The sequence below is a fragment of the Ceratotherium simum genome, chromosome 16 (assembly GCF_057802395.1).
Source record: "Ceratotherium simum simum isolate JZ-2026a chromosome 16, ASM5780239v1, whole genome shotgun sequence".
Lineage (NCBI taxonomy): Eukaryota > Metazoa > Chordata > Mammalia > Perissodactyla > Rhinocerotidae > Ceratotherium > Ceratotherium simum.
In genome coordinates this window covers 38,713,331-38,735,442 of record NC_141915.1, presented here as the reverse complement: position 1 = coordinate 38,735,442, position 22,112 = coordinate 38,713,331, and the positions used below count along the sequence as shown (strand labels likewise).

At 54.0% G+C, this 22,112-nt stretch overlaps 1 protein-coding gene and 1 pseudogene across 1 annotated transcript; both read left to right on the top strand.

The window, feature by feature from the left end:
- The first annotated feature begins 1,814 nt into the window (after positions 1-1,814).
- On the top strand, positions 1,815-5,018 carry EPOP (elongin BC and polycomb repressive complex 2 associated protein). The gene has a single exon (XM_014790762.2). The coding sequence runs from the start codon at positions 2,246-2,248 to the stop codon at positions 3,383-3,385; it is 1,140 nt and encodes a 379-aa protein (XP_014646248.1). The 5' UTR covers positions 1,815-2,245; the 3' UTR covers positions 3,386-5,018.
- Positions 5,019-13,460: 8,442 nt separating this feature from the next.
- LOC101388178 (small ribosomal subunit protein eS6 pseudogene) lies at positions 13,461-14,292 on the top strand (annotated as a pseudogene).
- Positions 14,293-22,112: the final 7,820 nt, after the last annotated feature.

Sequence of the window (22,112 nt, the reverse complement as noted above, 5' to 3'; positions counted from 1 at the left end):
ACATCTCAGCTGCAAAGTGGCTGGAGTAGGGTCAGACTGAAGTGATGCCCCTCTGCCCCACAAGCAAAAGAAATCTGGTACTACAGTCTCAGGATAAGTGTTCTCAGCACTGTCCACCAGAAGAGACAGCCATGAAGATCACCATCCTTCTAGATCTTTCCCCCTGTGTGTGTGTGAGAGTGTGTGTGAGAGTGTATGTGTATGGAAGGTGGGGCCAGGGCTCTTGGGGCACCCTGGAGTCTAGACTGGCAGGACCCCAGGACCCCCCTCATGACAACTGCCCTGAAGACTTCTGCAGAAGATGCTAGAGGTGAGTGTTTTGAGCAATAGAACACCACACCCCTTGTTCCTCAAATCTTCACCCCACCTTGGAAGCTTTACCCTGGCCTAGGCAAAAGGGAGGTAGGGGAGGCAGACCTTCCTGGTCCCTTTCCTCCCAAATGTTATTGGATGACATGTAGGAAGACAATGCTTCTGCTGTCACCTCCAGGAGGGCCAGGAAGCAAGCTGCATCATTTGTCCCCTAACAGAAACTCTCTCTTACCCTGGCCCCAGAATGAGATATTTGTGACCCCCCCCACCCTTACTCCATGTCATCATACCAATCTCTCTTTATATTTCTGGGGATGGAAGGCAGCCATATTCCAATAACCTGATTTTTATCAAGAGAGAAATATTCCAGGGATTCATTCATTCAATTACAAATATTTAGTGAGCACCTATTCTGTCGGGGCACAGTTCTAGGCAGTGGGGATGCAACAGCGATTAAGACAAAATTCTCCTCAGCTCATTTCCAGACTGATGGCAGAGACAGACAATAAAGAAGAAATACATTCACAGACTTTCCTATAACAGTAAGCTCTACAGAAACTAAAGAAGGGTGAGGAAATAGAACGTGTTGCAGGCAGGTGGTCCTCCATTATCAGGTTTTTTGTTGGGAATTCACTTTTTCTTTTTCTTTGCTTTACTCTCCTTGGGGGAGATAAGAGTGAGGGTCTGTGTGTCCCCTCCTCTGGCCTCCTCAAACCATTTTGGCAGCTCAGGCCTCTGAGAGCAGAGTCTTGGAATTTGAGGGGGTCTGCAGAGCCAGCCTCTCGGAATTTAGTCAAGGGGCCATTTAGAAACTGCATTAGAGAAATGGACGCAGGTACTGAGAAAGTCTCTTTATCGTCTTCCGTGGATGTAATAATACTCCTCCCTCCGAATTTATTTATTTTTTCCTTTGTTCATCTTGCACGGATTTACTGAATTCCTAACTACTCATTCGACTTTTTTTGAGCCCACTGTGTGCCATGCACTGTTCTAAGGGACAGGAACAGAGAGGTAGGGAACATTCTCTGCCCGCAAGAGCCCCGGCTGTGCAAAGCTTGTAAACAACCATCACCTCTTTTCATCTTTTCCATCAACATCGTTTTTTGAGATTCATCTATGTCGATTCACGTAGCCTTAAGAGGGTAGATATGAACAATCCCATTTTACAGATGCGAAAACCGTGACTGCTAAGGGGAAAATGCATTGCTTTGCGACGACTAAATACTGGGACGCCACCCGGCCACGTGCAGCAGCGCATTTCGCCCCTCGCGATCCCACCCGCGCACTCGCGTTTCTTTCCTCCCTCCCAGCCGCCGCCGCGCCGGGTCCACGTGTGTGTGTCTGTGTGCGGAATGGGGACGGGGGCGGTGCCGCCGGAGGGGTGGGGTCCGGGCTAACGTCACAGGCAGTGCCGCCCAATCAGCGGCGGGCTCGCGGCCCCGGCGCTGGTATTGGGGCAGCGAGGGGGCAGTTCTCTATAACGCGGTCTCCGGGAGCCAGCGGGGAAGAAAGAAGCCGAGCGGGCGGAAGGCGCCCTCCCCGCCGCCTGGGCCCGGGCACCGGGTGCCGGGCCCGGGGTCCTTCCCGCCTCCCGCGGCCGCCAGCCGCTTTGTTTCCCCAGCCTCTGCGCTCCGGGCTACTCGAGAGGGGCTCCTGCCGGGGCTGCGCAGGGAAAGCGGCGGCAGGAAGGGCGGCCGACCGCGCCGGGACTCGCAGGGACCCAGGAGTCCGGCCGCCGGGAGGGCCGCGTGACGAGATCGAGGAGGGACCCAGAGCTCCGCGGCCCAGCGGTGCGGGCCGGGGGCGCCCGTGAGCAGAGACCTCCCCGTCGAGGGGGGGCGATGTTCCCCTCGCCCGTGGGCTCTTCGGGCAGCCAGGGCATCCCGCCGCTGGGACCAGGGCCCCCGCAGTGGGCACCCCCCCAGGCGGTTCCATGGAGACTCTGTGCCCCGCTCCCCGCCTCGCAGTGCCGGCGTCCCCGCGAGGGTCGCCCTGCTCCCCCACACCCCGGAAGCCGCGTCGGGGGACCCAGGAGTTCTCTCCGCTGTGCCTGCGTGCCCTTGCCTTCTGCGCCCTCGCCAAACCCCGGGCGTCCTCTCTGGGCTTGGGGCCTGGGGAGCTGGCGCCGCGGGCCCCGGTGCTGCTTGGCCCTCGCGCCCCCCTGTGCACCGGCAGCTGGGCCCCGGATGGCCTGAAGCACCTCGCGGGACAGGCCGGGCGGTCCAGCGATTCAAACTGCCCGGCCGGCCAGGATGCCGATGCCGCAGTGTGCCGGGGCCGCGGCGAGGAGGAAGAGGGCGGAGGCAGTTTCCCGCACTTCGGCGCTCGCTCCGGCGTACCTCCCGGCCGCTGCCCGGCGCCCCGGCGCCCTCGGGAATCTCCGACCAGCTCCGCCTCGGCTCCACCTAGGCCGGCCCCGGCTCTCGACTCCCAGCCTGGCCCCGCCGCCAGCCCGCATCAGGAGCCCGGTTCCCGGCCTCCGCCGCCACCTGCGGGCCTCTCCACCGAGGCCGCGGGGCCCGGGCCCGCGTCTGAGCCGCCTCTGCCGGGCCAGACGGCCGCAGTCGATGGAAACCCCCCGCAGGCCGCCCCCGAGGCATCAGCCGCCAGCCCCTCGACGGCCAGCGAAGCTCCGGCCGCGCCCGGCGATCTCCGCCAGGAACATTTCGATCGTCTGATCCGCCGGTCAAAACTTTGGTGTTATGCGAAGGGCTTCGCCCTCGACACTCCGAGTTTGCGCCGGGGGCCCGAGCGGCCACCAGCAAAAGGGCCCAACCGAGGAGCCGCCAAGAAACGCCGGCGGCCGGCGCCCCCCCATCGCAGCGCGCAGCCCCGCCGCCCAGCACCGACGCTCCCCACCACGAGCACCTTCAGCCTCCTCGACTGCTTCCCGTGCCCCCCTGCCCTGGTGGTGGGCGAGGACGGAGACTTAGGGCCGGCATCCTCGCTTCGCCTCCAGGGAGACTCCAAGCCCCCGCCTGCCCACCCACTTTGGAGGTGGCAGATAGGGGGGCCTGCTGTCCCTGAGCCTCCCGGCCTCAAATTCTGGGGGATCAACTTGGAGGAACTCTGAGAATGAGACCTCTTCTGCCAAGGGGGAAAAGTTGGGGCGACGGCCAAACTGCAGGCTTGAGGGTAGAGCCTCGCTTCTCACATCTGCCTTTCCCCCTTATGTCTTATGGGCTGTGGTCAGAGGGACCTCAAATGACTGTCATCTTCAAGCACCTAACTGGTTGGGGTGACACCCCCTCCCCCTCATCCTTTGGAGACAAACCAAGGGCTGGAGTCAGGAGAAGGCTTAACCGAAAAAGGCTTAATGACATAGATTCCAGTCCCTCCCTTCTTCCATCTCGGATCTCTGGGGGCAGGGCCTTCACCCCAGGGGGAGGAAAGGAGGCTACCGCTCAAAGACAAGAAAAAAAAAAGAGGGAGAGAGACCTTGGTGATGGACAAACCGGTTGTTTCTGTGGGCGAGCCTGGGGATGAGGGGGCTGCGGTGGGGGTGGGGAGGTGATTGGCAGCTCCCTGGGGGCATCCCCCACACCCACCATCAGGCCTTTAACCCTTTACTCCCCTCAGGCCTTCCCCAGCTCTCCAAGCACCACTGGAACCTTCATGGAGGAGGAGGCAGCTGGGGCAAGGGGAAGATCACCCCCTTCCTGTTCTTTTCCTAGGGCCCCCCAAGTCAGGTGACCCCTAATGGGCGAGATCTTCAGTCTGAGCCATGAACCTTTCCCTTTTGTCCAGTTTTGGAGTTGTCCTCTTCAATTTTCCCTGTTTGCTTTCAGTTTATCAAGTCTGATGGGTAAAAGAGGTCCCCCCCCAATAAATCAGCCCCCTCCTCTAGTTTACTCCTCATATTAGGAGGGGCAGGGCTGAAGGACCTCCTCCTCTCCAAAAGCACAGACTTTGCCTAGGGAAGGGGCCAGGGACTGTCCCAGGGAAAGTAATGGAAGGTGGAAGAAATCAATAAAATCAGACCAAACAAGTTGCCTTTCGAGGTCCTCTCCACCGATTTGTGGATGGGAGGGGGTGGAGGTAGAGGGCAGGCCTGGGTCCATTCTTTGGACACCCAATCTCAGCCCCCTCAAAGGATAGAGAGGAGCTGCTCTTTGTGGAGGGGGTAAATGAAGGGGCTCTTGGCCTAACCACAAGGTCCAGTGGGGTTTGAAGGGGCAAAGTTTGGGTTTGGATGGGAGCTGGGGGGAGTTACCTTTAGCTTCCCTCCCTAACTTGAGGCAATTCGGGAGTTGTCAGGGACCTGATGGATCCGAAGTGGGCAGGGCCAGGGGATTAGTTTTGAGGTCAGAGGTTCTGTTTTCTAGGGGGGAGGGGAGAGAGAGGCCTGGACCACGCCCTGGGGCTAGGAGGGTCCTCTAGAGTCAGAGGGGTGGCATCATTTTTTCCTCCACCCAGGTGAGGTCAGGGGAGGTGAGCTCTTAGGGAGATTCCAAGTTTAGGTGTGAAGGGAACCCGAGGGTTGCGGATCTGCCCAACAACTGAGGGACCCTTCTGCCCACGCTAGTCAATAATGCCCTCTTTTCCCCCAAAACGGGGCAAGGGAGGAACAATTCCCGCATACGATACTGGGGAAGGACTTGTCTCCTTTTCTGTGAAAATGCTTTGTAAAAAGTTGTTATTGTTTGCATAGAGCAGATTCTTGAGAAAAACTGTTTTGGACCACAAAAGTTTTGTTTTAAAAGCTGTCTCTTTTAATTTTTCTTTCGCTGGGGGTGAGGGTGGGGGTGGGGTGGGTGGGCGTGGGTTGGGCACTGCTCTCTTTCTCCTCAACATCTGGCCTTTATGAACCCTGCTGACCTCCCCTCCCCCCTCCAGCTGTGTTGTGGGGAGGAGGGGGAGGGCCAGGAGAGCGCCTTCCATTCCTGTGCTTCAGGGGTATCCATCTTATCTTGCCCCCCAAGAATGGGGAAGGCAGAGGAAGCAAGCAGACATGAGGGGCAGGGAGAGCGTCGCTGTGAAGAGAGGGTGATGTTTGTGAGGAGAGATGCAGAAAGGCACAATCCTGTTTTTAGAAAGCTCCTTGCTTTTAATAATGTAGTCCAGGTCCACTTTGGCCCTTTCGGGCAGCCTGGGCAGGACGGCTGGCGTGAGCTCCGGTTGAAGGAGGAAAGAGTGTGGGTCATGAAATACTCTTTTCAGACTCTCCTCTGAGGAGTGGGAGGTGATGCCGATAATTTGGCTTCCCCCCTCCTCCCCCAAGTAAAAGAATTAAACCTCCACCTGGAAGAGGGCTGGGTGGTGAGTTAAAAAACACACCTTTTGGCCAGATCTGGAACTCCCCTCCTTGCTGAATGGTTTAATTTGGAGAATCTCAGGGTTGGAAGCATCCCTAGAAACTGTCTAATCATTTTACAGAATAAGGAACTATATTAGCTTCCTAGGGCTGCTATAAACTGCAACAAAGTTGGTGGCTTAAAACAACAGAAATTCATTCTCTCACAGTTCTGGGGGCCAGAAGTCTGAAATTAAGGGGTCAGCAGGGCCATGCTCTCTCCAAAGGCCCTGGGGGAGAATCCCTTCCCCGCCTCTTCCAGCTTCTGGAGGCTCCAGGCGTTCCTGGGGTTGTGGCTGCCTCCCTCCACTCTGCTGCCATCTTCACATGGCCTTCCCCTTGTCTGTCTTTTACAAGGACACTTGTCTTTGGATTTAGGGCCCCCCCAGATCATCCAGCATGCTCTCATCTTGACAACCTTAATTTAATTACATTTACAAAGACCCTGGTTCCAAATAAGCTGACATTCCCAGGTTCTGGAGGGAGGGGAGTTAGGACACGGACATGTCTTTTTGGGTGCCACCATTCAGCCCACTACAGAAACTGAGTCCTGGAAAGGAGAAACTTGCCCAGACTCTCTGGGGGAAGGAAGCATATGCTGCAGTGTGCGTAGTTGGTGTGGGGGGCCACCCCTCTTGAGCTGAGGCCATAAGTCTCCCTGAATTGGGGCATCCTGAGGAAACACTAGAGGTGGACCTCTTTTCCCAGGCTGCCCCCAAGGATGCTGGGACTCCCCTCCCCTCAACACTTGCTGAGCAGGGAGGGAAGCTCGCTCTCCCCAGGAGGCTCCGAGGAAGCTCCCCCTCCCTGCCTCCCTCCCTGGTTTCCTCGCCTCTCCGCCTCTCCCCTCTCCGGGTCTCCCTCGGTGTCCCCAGCCCCTGCTCCCGGATTGGATAGTCGGGTCGTCGATTGCCAGTGTGCGTCCTTCCTTCCACTCCTCTCCTCCTCCAGCCTTCATGTCCTCTGAGTCTCTGCTACTGGCCATCGTGTGTTTGGCGGGACATGGAGGTCGAAGGGTCTTAGCTTCTTTCTGGGTGTCTAAGTTCTCTTACTGTGTCATCTCTTTTCCTTTAGTCTCAGAGGATATCTCTCCGTGGGCCTCTGTCTCTGACAGCTCTGGGCCTGGGTGTCTGCCCCTTCTCGTCAGGGCTCCCTGCATCACCCTGAGAGTGAGTGCCTCCTTAATTTTGTTCCCAACGCCTCATCTGCTTCATCCTAGTCCAGCCCTGCTCACATCACCTTCCTCCTCCCGGGAGCTTCAGCCACCCCCACACCCTCTGCCTCTTGCCTCTTAAATCTTTTCGGCTTGACTTCTGCCCCCCGAAACTGCTTTTTCCAGGGTCACTCATGGCAACTCCCCATCACGAATCCAATGGTTGCCTCCCGGCCGCCCTGACCCCTGGATCTCTCCATGACCTGTGACACTGCTGGATGCTCACCAAGCTCTCCTAGTTCTCTCCCTCAAAGGCGCCTCCTCTGTCTTCTGTGCCTCCTTTTCTTCCTCCGTCCTCAGGAAGCTTTAAAAAGAGCTTTAAGGCTTTAAAAAGAGGGACTCAATGATGTCCAGATGGTGTCTACCCTTCGCCCCCACAGCTCCCCATGTGATTCCGCTTGTCTTCCTCTCCCAAGTCTTCAGCTTGCACCCACATAGGTAAGTGACTCCCAGTGACTGTCCCTGCCTCGTCTCCCTCCAACCCAGCCCCTCCCCTGAGCTTTGGTCCCATGTCCCACATGAGCTGCTGGCAACTCATACTTTCCCTATTGAAGACCAGGCTCATTGTCTCCACCCACTGTCCACATCAGTCCCCCTCGTCAAGTCCACATTCTGGTTACAGCTCTGCCTTTCTCCCCATTACCTCCCCTCAGCACCTTAGATTCGCACCTAGGTCCTCCCATTTGACCCACTGCTATCTATTTCCGAACTCCCCCCTGCTTCTCACTTCGCCAGTGTCTCTTGTATCCTCTCCATCAGGATGCAGCGCCCATGACGTCCAGTCTGGCCTATTGCAGTAGCCACCTAACTAGTTTCTGGATGTCTGGTTTTCCTCTGATCCCTTTGGATCAGGTTATCTTCTTACTTAGTGGGTCCTCTGATTTTATTAAATGCAGCCTCCTTGGCCTGTCATTTGGGCCCCCTATGATTTGTCCCCAACTCTCTATCCAGCGTATCCCTGTCACTTCACTCTGCACACCGTGTGGCCCGTCACACTGGGATGCCCTTCCTTCCCCAACCACCCACCCCTTTCTCTACCTTCATTCTCCAAAGCCCATTTGAAGTGCCATCTCTTCCATGAAGTCTTCTTTGCTTCGCCCGGTTGCCTGTGATCCATGCCACCTCTAGACCCTCATCACTCTTTTACGTCTGGGGGTGGGGTAGCAGAGTGTGGGGGAAGAATATGGGCTTGGGGCCAAACACTCCTGCTCCGCTCTTTATGGGGAACCTGGGAAGCTAAGTCAGCCTCTCCTGGAGAAATCTCCTTTCTGACTTAAGCTTTCATTTCATTGCTTTGGCCTTAAATGGGTCATTGACACGAAACGGCCACTTCAAAATCACTCTTGCAATCATAAAAACTTCCCAAGAAGACGCTGTCCAGTGTGCCAAGTCCCCCTGCTTAGTGTTTCTATTTTCTTTAATTTAAGGTAAAATGTTAGGGTATTAATGACAAGGTTATAATTGTGATTTTTTTTCTTGCACCCCTCTACAGTTATCTTGTATCTCTTGCTTCATTTTCTTTAGGTCTTGGATCCGTGTCCTGTAGACAGCAGGCACCTAAGGAATGCTTGTCCAATGCAGAGCGCGTATTTTAAAAGACTTATTTAAAGAACTGCACAGCCGCTTGGTGAGGGGCACTTGGCCAGAATGCAAGTTCCAGAGCTGTCCACTAGATGCTGCTGTCTGACAGCGCCAGAAGGAGGATGCTGGCTGAAGGGTGGGTGGGGAGGGGATTCATTCTCTCAAGTAAGTGAGCGCCTCCCAGTGCTGAGCCTTGGGGAAAAGGATGTGAGAAACACGGTCCTAGCACACAAGGAACCTAGGGCAGGAGTCAGGTGCTTCGCATGCCTTGTTTTGCCTTCATAACAATACATAGGTATTATTATCTCTGTTTAATAGATGTGGAAATGTAGGCTTAGAGAGGTTAATTGACTTGCCAGAGGTCACACAGCCAGTAGAGGTGCAGAGTTTAACTCTGGTCTGTCTGACTGGGTTTTCCCTTAATAGCAGTTATCATAGCAAACACCTACATGGCACTTGGAGCTGCGTGTTGTTGTAAGTGCTTTACACTTAGCCACGCATCTAATCCTCAGAACACTATGAGATGGGTGCTATTATTATCCCCATTTTTAAAAAAATTTTTATTTTATTTATTTTTTTCCCCAAAGGCCCAGTAGATAGTTGTATGTCATAGCTGCACATCCTTCTAGTTGCCCTATGTGGGATGCGGCCTCAGCATGGCCGGAGAAGCCGTGCGTCGGTGCACGCCCGGGATCCGAACCGGGGCCGCCAGCAGCGGAGCGCATGCACTTAACCGCTAAGCCACAGGGCCGGCCCCTATTATCCCCATTTTGTAGATGAGGAAACTGAGGTACAGAGAGGTGAAGCCCACACAGCTACAGAATTGTGCCCTCGGAGTCGGAACTTTTAATGCCCACGCTGCTGCCATGTTTCACCACCCAGCAGTGACCTGCCCCTGAGGAGCCTGTAGTTGCATGGGAAAAGCAGGACATGCAATCTCCTCCTTAGGGGTGGACTCTCCACAGACGTGCTGGGCCACTCCAGCTGAGTGGTGTACCCTCTCTGGGCTTCAGCATCACCACCTAAATTGAAGGGACTTTGTAGCAGTAAATGACTCTCAGACACGGGAGGTTTGTCATCCATGATGATTTATCACAAAATTATAGCACTTAAAAAAATAGAGGTAAAGTTACCTACTCTAAAGTGTGCAAAAAGTCCAGCTTGGTTAACATTTACACATGTACGTACCTGTGTGATCAACGCCCGGGTCTAGGTCAGCCACATTGCCAGCCCGCCGGGAGGTCCCGTCATGCCCACTCCCCTCGGTCCTCCCGAATGGAGATGACCAGCGTGCGGGCCTCATCACCACAGATTCTTTCTGCCTGTTTTTGACCTTCAGAGAAATGGAAGGTGCTCCTTTGGGTCTGGCTTCTTTTGTTTGACTTTCTGCATGTGGGTTCATCACGGGGCTGTATGGAATAGCCATTTATTCTTCTCATTGCCGTGTAGTATTTTATTCATTGTCGGAATAGTCTACAATTCACATATTCTGTTGATGGGTCTTTAGGTTGCTCCAGCTTTTAGGTTTATGTAGAAAGCCATGTGACAGAGTTTTAAAGGCATTGGAAGGGGCAGTGAAGAGAAGTGAGGGGAGCTAACATTTACTCAAGCATTCGTGTCCTGGACAATGTGCTAAAGGCTACGAAATCACTAAAACCTCATATTTCTCTCCCCGAAGCTCACAGCTCAGTGGGGAGAGAGAAGTGAGCAGACAATCGCAGCACAGCCTGACGTGCATGGAGATGGAGATCCGTGAGGCTGAGGGAAGGATGGAGCGCGTGGGAGGAGCACCGGGGGATCAGGGAGGACTTCCCAGAAGAGGAGCTATCTGAGTTGAGTCTTAAAGGGCAGGGGGGAATTCATGAAGTGAAGAAGGCCTGGGGAGAGCAAAGTGGGCAGAGCAAAGGCACTGAGGCTTGAGTGAGTGGGACTCTTAAACAGATCATATTGCCTGGAGCATAGGCTGCATGTGACAAGAGATGGGGTAGACAGAGGTTAGATAACAAAAGGTCTTGTATATCAGGGTAAGGAGTTTATTTTGAAGGTGATGGGGAGCCCCTGAGGGATGACCCAATCAGACCGTGGTGGCCGTAAACCTTCCTTCACTTATTCTTTGTTCCAAAAATATTAATTGAGCCCCTACTGTGTGCCAGGCATTGTGTCAGGCACTAAGAGATAGTGGTGAGCAAACCAGGCGGGGTCCTGGCCCTCTGGAGCTTGCAGTGGGTGGTGGGATGGCAATTAACAGTCACGTGGCTGAGACAAGTACTGTGAAGGACAGGAGTCAGGCTGTGCCAGGGGGGTTTGCCCTGGTCGAGGAGAGAAGAAGAGGCTTCTCTGGGGAAGTGATGCTTGAGATAAGCTTGGCATGATGACTAGGAGTTAACAACCAGGACAGGGGAAGAAAGAGTGTTCCAGGCAATGGGGACAGCGTGGATAATGGTCCTGGGGCTGAAGGGAGCCAGGTTCAACGAACTGAGAGACTCGTGTGGCTGGAGCCTGGAGTCACGGGGAGGGGCTGGGCAGAGGCAGGGGCAGGGCCGGATCTTGCAGGGCCTTGCCGGCCAAGCTAAGGATTTTGGCTTGTTCTGAGAGCACTGGGAAGCCAGAGTCAGGTTTTGTTTTTTTTTTTAAAGATTTTATTTATTTATTTTTTTCCCCCCAAAGCCCCAGTAGATTGTTGTATGTCATAGCTGCACATCCTTCTAGTCGCTGTAGGTGGGACGCGGCCCCAGCATGGCCGGAGAAGCGGTGCGTCGGTGCGCGCCCGGGATCCGAACCCAGGCCATCAGCAGCGGAGCACGCGCACTTAACCGCCAAGCCACGGGGCTGGCCCCAGAGTCAGGTTTTAAGCAGGGCTGTGACAATCAGATTTGCATTTGGAGAGGATCACTGTGGCATCAGTGTGGACAGTGGGGACAAAGGCAGAAGTGGGGAGATTTTGGCTACAAAGCTACTGTCATAGGCCAGGCAAGGGATGGTGGTGGCCTGGGCCGGGAGGATGGGTGCGGGGGTGGGGATGCAGACGTGGAGTGAAGTGGACACAAATACAGTTGGCCAGATGTGGTGAGAGTGAGATCCGGGGGATGAGGAGAGGGAGGTAACGAGGGTAAGTCTCGGGACTCTGGCTTTAGACACTGGGTTGACAATGAGACAGGAAACACTGTGCTGGGTTGGGGGCAGGGTGGGGTGGGGAACATCCTGAGCTCGATTTGGACATGTAGGGTCCGAGGTGTCTTTGAGGCTTCCAAGTAGATACTTGAGTCTGATACCCAGAGAAGAGGGGAGGGCCAGAGATATACCTGTATGAGTCTCCTGGGTGTCCGTGGGAATGGACGGGGGAGACTGGATGTGGGGCTCTGGGGAAGACTAAAAAGTGAGAAGAGAAGAGGGCTCAGGACCGGGCCTTGAATCCCCACGTTTCACTGGAGGATGGTGTGAAGTACTGGGGGGCGGGTGGAGATAGGGAGACCAGTTTGGAGACTGTGAGCAACGATGAGGGAGTCAGAAGGGAGAAAGAGAGGAGAGGCTTTATAAAGTAGAATTGCCAGAACTTGGTGTCGCATTGAGTGCTGGTGAGAGAGAGGAGGAGTCTGGCTTGAATCCCAGCTTTTGGCCCTGGGGCCCAGGTGGGTCTCCACATACGAGAGAGATCTGAGCTGGAGATAGAAATGTTTGGGGTCTTCAGCAGATGACTGGACGAGAATACCCAGGGAGTGTGTGTTGAGGGAGAAGAGATGCAAGAGCAGAGCCCTGAGGGGCATTAATGAAGGTGAGAGGCCTGGCAGGAGGTAGAGGGACACTGTGGAAGCTCTGGCCACCACTGCTGGTCGTCCTCCAGAGTCTGCTCCCATGGCTGCTCAGATGGACTCGCTTTCCAGCTTCCCTCGCAGTCGGGGAGGCCATGTAACTTCATTCCCACCGGTGGGATGCCGTGGGCAGTGGTGTGGGCCCTTCTCCACCTGGGTTTTAAGACCCTAGGCAAACCCTGTCTACGCTCCCTTCCCCTTCCTGCGGCTGGAGCCCAGCACAGGGGTCACCCAGCTTCATCCTGAGTCACTGACAGTGCCCTAGGGGGCAGTGCAGCGACACCACGGGACGAACCTGGGTCTCCGAACGACTGTGCGGGCAGAGTTCCCCACTGACCGGGAATGTTCACTTGAGACATGAAAGAAAGAAACTTTACGTTTTTGAGTTGCTGTCTTTTTTTGGATCTCTTTGTTATAGGAGTTTGCCTTAACTAATAAAACTTAGCCTAACTAAGTAATAGAGTTTAGCGTAATACGACTAATAATAAAAAATTAATAGCTTAATTAATACAATACAAAATTAAAATATAGTGTAAAAATTAGCCTAATAGAAGATACCTTATCCTAACTAGTACAATAACCATGGGAGGAGAGCGTATCAAGAAAGAGAAAATGGGGAACAGTGTTGAATGTTGCACAAAGATCAGATAAAATAAGGGATGAAGAAGGTCCCCTGGCCTTGGCACTTAGGAGGTCGCTGGTGACTCCGTGAGCCCTTTCAGGGGCCTGGTGGGGTGAAATGGGAGGTAAAGAAGTAGATACAGCAAGTGCAGGCATCTCTTTTGAGGAACTTGGATGTGAAGGAAAGGAAAGAGATGGGGAAGGATCTAGAAGGGCACTCAGGATCAAGCATGATTACAGTGGAGTTGGGGGAGAGTAAGGAGTTGAAGGCACTGGAAAAAGGGTGAGGGAGGGAGCGAGGCCCGTGTGGAGAGGAAGGGGCTGGGACCCAGGTGGACAGGGAGGGAATGTGTTCCCAACCATGCTCTGACCCACGCACACGTATACACACGTACACACACACACACACACGCGTGAGACAGAAAAGCAGACGAGTGTGGAGACAGCGAGGTTGGCAGCTATGGGAGCAGGGAGGTAGGAGGAATTTCTAGAGCTTTTCCATTTTTTCTGAGAAGTGGAAGATGAGGTTGAGGGGTGCAGTGGGGGAGGGGAGAGAATTGGGTGGAGGTCTGATGAGCTCGGAGAAAGTGTGAGGTTAAGAGAAGGAATCTTCGCTCTTTTTCGTGGCACCTCGGAGGCGTTCGGCTGCTTCAGCATGAAGCTGAACATCTCTTTCCCAGCCACTGGCTGCCAGAAACTCATTGAAGTGGACGATGAATGCAAACTTCGTACATTTTATGAGAAGCGTATGGCCACAGAAGTTGCTGCTGATGCTCTGGGTGAAGAGTGGAAGGGTTATGTGGTCCGGATCAGTGGTGGGAACGACAAGCAGGGTTTCCCCATGAAGCAGGGTGTCTTGACCCATGGCCGTGTCCGCCTGCTATTGAGTAAGGGGCGTTCCTGTTACAGATCGAGGAGGACTGGAGAAAGAAAGTGCAAATCTGTTCGGGGTTGCATTGTGGATGCCAACCTGAGTGTTCTCAACTTGGTCATTGTAAAAAAAGGAGAGAAGGACATTCCTGGACTCACTGATACTACTGTGCCTCGTCGGCTGGGGCCCAAATGAGCTAGCAGAATCCGCAAACTTTTCAATCTCTCTAAAGAGGATGATGTCCGCCAGTATGTTGTGAGAAAGCCCCTAAACAAAGAAGGTAAGAAACCTAGGACCAAAGCACCCAAGATTCAACGTCTTGTTACTCCACGTGTCCTGCAACACAAACGTCGGCGTATTGCTCTGAAGAAACAGCGTACTAAGAAAAACAAGGAAGAGGCTGCAGAATATGCTAAACTTTTGGCCAATAGAATGAAGGAGGCCAAAGAAAAACGCCAGGAACAGATTGCCAAGAGACGGAGGCTGTCCTCTCTGAGAGCTTCTACCTCTAAGTCTGAGTCCAGTCAAAAATGAGATTTTCTAAGAGTAACAAATAAATAAGATCAGATATCAAAAAAAAAAAAAAAGAGAAGGAATCTTCCCACAGAGACAGTCGGAAACTGGGAATTGGTGGAGGCACCAAACTTTCTGGGTGTGGGGCTTTTTCCAGCTGAGCTTAGCCGCTGGGGTCTAGGAGCACAGCAGGCCGGTGGGCGGGCCCAGCGTGGGGGTCTTCCCACTGCAGGCAGAGGAAGTCAAGGACCACGAGAGTGAGGATGTGGAGTGATGGATCCAGGGGCTGGACAGGGAAGGAAGCTGAAGCCAGGCGGGGGCAAGAATTCGGTAGAAAATTGAGAAGCACAAGGGCATGGAGGTGTTGGGGAGGGCACGGAGCAGCTGTGGTGAAAGAAGGGACACTGAGGCCTAGAAGGAGGGGAGGGTAGTCAGTGGAGGCCACCTACTTTTCTGGCTTTGCAGGGGCCTGGATGACAGCAGGATTTGAGTTGGAGAGGCATTCTGGGAGTCAAGAGCCAGAGTCTTTGAAACATGAGGGGTGTGGGCAAGGCGGATGGTGACGTGAGCCTTCCCTCTGCCCCTAGCCTGTCCTCCCTGGGCCTCAGTCCCCATTTCCCCCCTGGACAGAGTGACTTCCTGCAGAGCAGGACTGTCCACCACACAGACATCAACAGGCAGAATGAACAATGATCTCTTACATTTATGTCGTGGAGCTTGACAAAGGCTTTCATATTCCCTACATGTGCAATCAAGTGTTTGTTTTAATAGAGGAACAGCTGAGAGGGAGAAAGATTCTCAAGGCCCCTCAGTGGTGTTGCCTTACCCCACTTCTCAGGATCTCTGCAGACTGTGGTCATATGACCTTAACTTTGTTGCCATGAAACCAGAAAGGAAGTGTCCCCCGCCCTTGGTGCCTCCCATGGAGGTTCAGGATCTTGTCCAGGGAAACAAGGCGCCTGCAGTTCCGTAGGGTAGGCACGTGGAGGGGGGAGGGGAGACTGGGGATCCGTTCCCGGGTTTGAGGTGATCCTGATCCCATGGCCGTGGCAGCAGGGCTGGCCTGGCGAGCCATGTGCCTCCTTTTGTGTTTTCCTGGCCTAGAGGACGGAGACCTGGGAGCAGAAGCTGGAGACCCCTGTGGGGAATTCTCTATGGCTTATGAGGGCCTGTATGTCTGTCCGCATGTGTCTGTTGGTTCTGTGAACAAGGGAGCCCTGTGTGTGTGTCTGTGGGTGGGTCCCTGGTGTGTCCCTGAGTTGGGGAGGTGTCTCCGGACATGCCCGCATGTGTGCATGAGCCTGAGTGTGTTTGGGAATGCACGTCGTAAGTTCCTGCGTCAGGCTATCCTGAGCACATTGAGCATGCATCTCTTGGCTATGCATGGCTTCGTGTCTAGGAGCGTGTAAGGACGTGTCCCCTCTGCATTGAGGCAGAAACTAGGTCAGCAGGCGGGCGAGAGTGGAGTTAGGGATCGATTCTCCAGCAGTAACAGGCTGAATGGGGAAAGATAGCAGGGGGGGAGTAGTGGGAGGGGGCAGGGAAAGTTATCCTTGGATCTAGGAGCCCCCTTGCCTCTTCCTGACACCTGCCCTGGGGGAGGGGGCCAAAGAAGGGAGTGGGAGTAGGGGACACCTTATCATAGGGACCAGGAATGGGGTGGGGGAGGCAGGCAGAGAGGTGAAGATGTTGGGGGTATCCTGGCCTGAGGCTAGTAGAGTGGGGGGCCAGATGTTGCATGGAACAGCTGTCTGAGGCTTTGGTCAGGAAACTGTCTCTTTTTCCGTTGTTAAAAAGGCTGGTGTTCCTCCTGCCTGATACCACCAGATGTGCTGTAGCAAGACTTTATATCAACACCCCTCCTCCCTCCACCCCTCCCTCCTCTGCCTTCCCCTGGGCATAAAGAGAAGCTGCAGGGGGACCCTGAGCAGCCTCTCACCTGGGTGGGGAAGGGGACTGAGGGATGTCTGATCAGACGGAGGAGTGAGGGCTAGCTTTAGTTAAGAAAAAGATAGAGAGGGCCGGCCCCGAGGCGTAGCGGTTAAGTGCGCGCGCTCTGCTACTGGCGGCCCGGGTTCGGATCCCAGGCGCACACCGACGCACCGCTTCTCCGGCCATGCTGAGGCTGCGTCCCACATCCAGCAACTCGGAGGATGTGCAACTATCTACTGTCATACATACAGTCTGTCTACTGGGGCTTTGGGGAAAAAAAGGAGGAGAATTGGCGATAGATGTTAGCTCAGAGCTGGTCTTCCTCAGCAAAAAGAGGAGGATTAGCATGGATGTTAGCTCAGGGCTGATCTTCCTCACAAAAAGAAAAAAAGAAAAAAAGAAAAAGATGGAGAGCATCTGTCTTCAAATACTGATGAGGGGTCTTTGCCAGGGAGCTGGGAGAGGGAACCTGCATTGTTTTTTTTTTTCCCCTGGGGAAGGACCCAACAGGGTCATGGCACTGTGCCCAGGAACCCAGCTGCATGGGAAGGGCATCTTATTCCAGGGAGCGAGAATCCTTACTCCTCTGGGCCCTCAGTCCCCCAACCAGGGAGATGCTTGTTTGTCTGTTCCTCCAGTGCTAGACACCCCTTGACTGAGGGTCTCTAAGCCCTAGCCCCATAACCCCCAGGTCCCCGTGTATAATGCCGGGGCCCTTCCCAATGCCAGGCCTCTCCCCGTGCCAGTGCCCCGTGCCTGCCCTGCCTCCAGCTTCCCACTTCCTCCTCCATCTGAGCTGTTGCAGCAGCAGCAGCAGCACCTTCTCTCTCAACACCTTCCAGCAGGGGTCCCAGCCAAGTACCACTCAGCCCACGGCAAGCAGGCTCAGAGCAGCCCCAGAGCTGGTGCGCTCCTTGGCTCCTGTCCCTCTGCAGCCTCCTCCAGCCCCTCCCTCCCTGTCTTTTGAATTCTGGTGAGTCCTGGAGAGCCTCCTGCTATGTCTGGGGCCCATGCTGCAGGCCCTCTTTAGGTCAGGGGTTTGTTTCAGGTGCCATGTCAGTGCAAGTCCTTGTGAGTTCCATGTCACCCTGGGCCAAAGTGGGCTCTATTTCCATGTAATTCCTTGTGGGGCCCATTATAGTTCAAGCCCCTCTGGGCTGCATGTCACTCCAGGCCCTGTCCTTCTAGAGCCCTGTGGACTCCTTCTTCATGTGGGCTACTGTGAGTGCCGTGACACTCTGGGCTGGGAGTTCCATGTCAGCTTGGGCCCAGGGAGGTGCCATATGGTTCAAATTCCTTGACCCGCTGGACACCATCTTCATCAGCACCCTAGGCCCCTAGGGACTCCTGTAGGTTTATATCCATCTGAGCCAAAGTGAGCTCCATGCTGTTCTAATTCCTTGTAGACCATGGCTGCTTGATTGGGGTCGGTGGACCAGCTGCACTGGTATCACCTGAGACTTCCTAGAAAAGCAGAATCTCAGGCCCCACCCAGACCTCCCAAAGACCCTGGAGATTTGTATGCAAATTAAAGTTTGAGCAGCAGCATTGTCAGCTTCACATCAATCTGGATCAAGGCAGAACCACACTGACCCAATGCCACGTGAGCTCCATGACGCCCGGACCAATGTGGGTGCCATGTTAGAGAGCCCCCAGTGCCCCATGGGAGGTAGAGTGTTCTCCCCTGTGACTCCCCAGGCCTCTGCCTCCTCCATCTCTCACCTTTCTCCTCTTCCTCTCTGAGGCCTTGCCTCTAACCAACTTCTTTCTCCAAAACCAAATACCCATTCGCCTGCCCTGAGTCTCTGGCCTGTCCGCAGAGATTCCAAGCACAAAGGGCTTTTGTTTTGTCATCCCCGACTCTGAGCTCAGCTTTGGGGATCCTCCTGACCCTCCCTCCCCACCAGCCTCCTGCCGACCTCAGGCCGCCCCAGCTGGAGGCTGCTGCGGTAGTTTTCCATCCCTGCTGTTCTCTGCCTTATACACACGTCGCACAGATAGATCCAAAGTCTATATCTATATATACTTCTCCCCCCCCACCCCCGGACGGCATGCGTCTCGTTTGCCAGGCTGTGGTCGTGCAGTCTGTCGCTCGTTAAGGCACTGTCTCAGATATGCATGTTTAATATTTTATCCAGGAAGCGCTCCTGGCTGGGGCCCTGGGAGGTGGTGTGAATCTGACAGAATGTCAGGCCCCGGAATGGTTGCTCACGGGTGGTGGCGGTGGGACGAGCGTCTGGGAGACTGGAGAATGGTGACGCCAGTTCCTGGCTGCTTGTCTGGTTTCAGCATTGGGGTGGGGGTGGGGAGAACCTATCAGAGATCAGCACCCGCAGCCTGCACAGAGAGCTTCCCCTCCTTGGAGCACACAGCCATTGGAAGGGTGACCTCTGATTTGAACTTGCATTTCAGGTTCAGCGGCGCCTGTGGGTCCTGGTCATTTCAGTGTCTGGGGATTTTCCAGTGGTAAGAAGCCCTTTGGCTCCATGGGGAAGTAGCAAGGAACTCGTCCTCCTACCCAGTTCCCACTAAACCCAGGTCAAACAGTGGAGGAGGACAGGGTGGGAGGGAGGAGGTGGGCAGAAGAATGACAGATCTCACCGGTGCTGTGTGACCTTGGGGTGTCATTGAGTTCTCTGAGCTCCTTGAGTGACAGGGGTGGACCATCAACATCTTCCCTCCCTCCCTGGCATGTTAGAGACCTGAATTAGTGACGAGCAGTACAGAGTGTGGACAAAAATCTCTTCTTTTCCTAGATATTTGTAAAGAACTTAGTGAGCAGGAGGGTGAAAGGAGGGAGAAAGATGAGGCTCTGGCCCAAGGGCAGATGGAAAAATCTGAAGATGGGTGGGGGGAAGGGAGCACAGACAGACACAGGCCTTTCATTCTGACGCTGGGGAGGCATGAAACGCCTGATTGTGCCTGTGTCCAGAGGGTTCAGTGGGGCCTGGAGGTCAGGGGAGAGAAGGGAGAGCCTGCTCCATCCCCCGAGCCCCTGGGGAACAAGATCCCCACACATTCTGCTGCAATCTGACAAGGCTCCAACAGAAAGGGCTTCCTGGAGATGGCAGGACGGGGTGCGGCCCCAGACCCTCCTCCCCCACCCCTTGCCAAGTTTCAGGCCTGGAGGTTTATCTGTGTAGGACTCAGCTCTGGTTGGGGGCAGAGGCCAGGAAGGGGTGTGTATGTGATTATCCCTCAGCCTGCAACTGGGACCCCCTCCTGCCCCAGAGCTGTCTGCTTCACAGCTGCTCCCAACTGCTCCTCCCCCAGGTGCCAAGTTGGGAAGTTCTTCCTGGTGTCTTGCCTCAGTTCTTTGTGCTGCCACTTTAGTGCAATTACTCTCTGTTCTGCTATCTAGGGGGATTAGGGGCCCTCAAGTCCTGGAGTTTGCTGCCTCCTCCACCCAGGAAGAGGCATCATGGTCTGATATGGAAGCCTGGAGGCCTGGTCTGCCTCTCTGGTCCATTCCCCTGCACATACACAGAGGGCTTGGCCTCTTTGTGAAGTGATATCCTCCTGTTGGCATCCCCACCATCTACCCTGTAATAAGGAGCTGGGAAGGAGGCTTAAAGGGCCTCCAAACAGCCACGATGGACACCACTAAGCTTTGCACCAAAGCACAGACATTTTACCTGTTGGGGAGCCCTCTGCTCCCCACAGTGCCCCCATCTAGGTCAGCGGTTTGCAAACACCTTTTACCCTTGGGACTTTTTGTCCATAGGATATCATGCAGAAGCAGAGAGAAACCAACCCAAGAAAAGTCCAGCTGCTGTGGTGGAAGCCATCCGGACCAGGGAGACCACCTGCTTTACTCCTCCTACCTCTCAGAAGCCTCTCCTACCCCTCCCGCCATCCCCCAGGGGCTCCCGAGAGGCCCCGCAGGACTCCTAGTGCTTGGCAGAGCACAGTGAGAAAAACACTGATCTGCAAAATCTAGTTTCTTAACTCCTGGAAGCTGTCAATCAAAGAGAATGGGGGCCAGCAGAGATAGGAGTGTAAGTGACAGTCCCACATGTGACACTCAATGACAAGGGGAGAAGAGGTAAGATGATGCTAAAAAGCAGACCTGGACACCTGAAGGGCTCAAAGCTGAGGCCGTTTAGTTTGGGGGTGACCTTGATTGCTCCTCAAGAATCTCTGGGGTCTGGACTGAGTAACAGCACATGCTCAGAGTGGGGGCCTGGGGGGTCAAGGGAAGGTCATGTGTGGTGGAAAGAATTAGATAAGAAATTTGAGAGGGCACCATTGTGCCCTCCACAATGGTTAAAACACAAAAATATGGAGCAACATGGGTCCTTGAAGGTGAACTCCTGAGTACACTCATGGCCTTAGGGTCATAGTGGGGTGATTTTTGTCCCCCCCAATCCAGGGACATTTAGCAATGTCTGGGGACATTTTGGTTATCACAACTGGGGAGGAGGTGCTACTGGCATCTAATGGGTAGAGACCAGGGATGCTGCTAAACATCCTACAATACACAGTCTCCCTCAACAAAGAATTGCCCACTGCAAAATATCGATAGTGCTGAGGTTGAGAAACCTTGGCCTAGACTCTAGATGATACTGGAGTCTTGACTGTATCTATTTATTCCCCCCAATAGAATATGTTCCCAGAAATTAGAAATAATGAGTCTTCTACTTGTCTACTGCACCTGCCTCTGCACCTTACGCTGAGTAGGCACTTTACAGGTATTTGTCAGGTGAATGTGTGAATCAACGACTCACGTGGACATGTTAGGTGGCACTGTCCTTTCTGTCCAGGGCCCAGTTAGCATTGAGGGAGGCACATGCTACTTCTCCAGTTTAGTTAATAGACCCTGCAAGGGGTCCTGACCCCTGGCAACCCTGGGAGAAAGCTGAGGAGGGCTTGCCCAAAAGTGCCTGAGCTGTTGACTCAAAAGAACAGATGCTCATTTGCAATGCAATTTACATATAATTTGCATATTTCTTTGAATATAATTTGCATGCTACTCCTTTAAAGTCAAAAGGCACATATCTCCCTGGCCCCTGCCCTGCCTTTCCCACCTCTGCCCCCTCCCCTCTTTCTTTGCTCACTTTCTGGGGAACACCCACCTGTTGGGCACACATTCACTTAGGTTCCCCAAGGGCACAAAAAACTTAGGAAACACATTCACGGTGAGATGCAAAAAAAAGGCAGGCCCCTTGCATTCTGCCCACCTCTTATGGTCAAGACTGTGGCCTTTGGTATCCCAGATGCTTGAGTTTCAGCCCAGCCTCTGCCACTCCACAAACTGGAGGATCTTGAGCAAGTCATTTAACCTCTCTGCCCCTCAGTCCCCTCATCTGTGAAGTGAGGGTAATGATATTTACCTCCTGGAGTTACTGTGATGATTCAACAGAAAATCTACTAAAGTGCCAGGCAATTGGTTGGCACTCAAGAATTGTAACTGTTGGGCTTGCTATTCAGTCTGGTTTATCTGAAGGAGCTGTCACCGGGAAAAACTGCCCCTCTGAACTTCTTGCTCTGCTGCCAGTCCCTTAGCTGATCTCTCTCTCCTCCTTGAAGCTCTCTCTTCTCTTGGCTTTGAGTTGCCACTGTCTTCTGGATTTCTTCCCACCTTGCAGGTCTCTTCTTCTTTGTCTGATTCCTTCTCCTCTGTCCTTCCTCTAAAGTTTGGAGGGCCCAGGGCTTGGTCCCAGGACCCCTCATCTTTTCTCCCTGGGTGTCCACGGATTTAACCACTAGCCCCACGCCAGGGACTCAATTATTTCTCTAGCCTGGAGACTCATAATCAACACCTACCTGGTATCACCACTTGGATGTCTAAAAGGCATCTCAAAATCAACACTGTGATTTCTTATCCTTTTCCTCTCCCAGGCTTCCCTATTCAGTAAATGGTGCTGTCATCTACCCAGTTGCTCAAGCCCAAAAACCCAGACTAAGTCTTTGATTCCTCTCTCCTTCACCCCCTGTATTAGTTATCTATTGCTGTGTAACATTCCT

Coding starts and splice junctions, on each gene's coding strand:
- EPOP (XM_014790762.2), top strand. CDS start 2,246: ATGGAGACTCTGTGCCCCGCTCCCCGCCTCGCAGTGCCGGCGTCCCCG.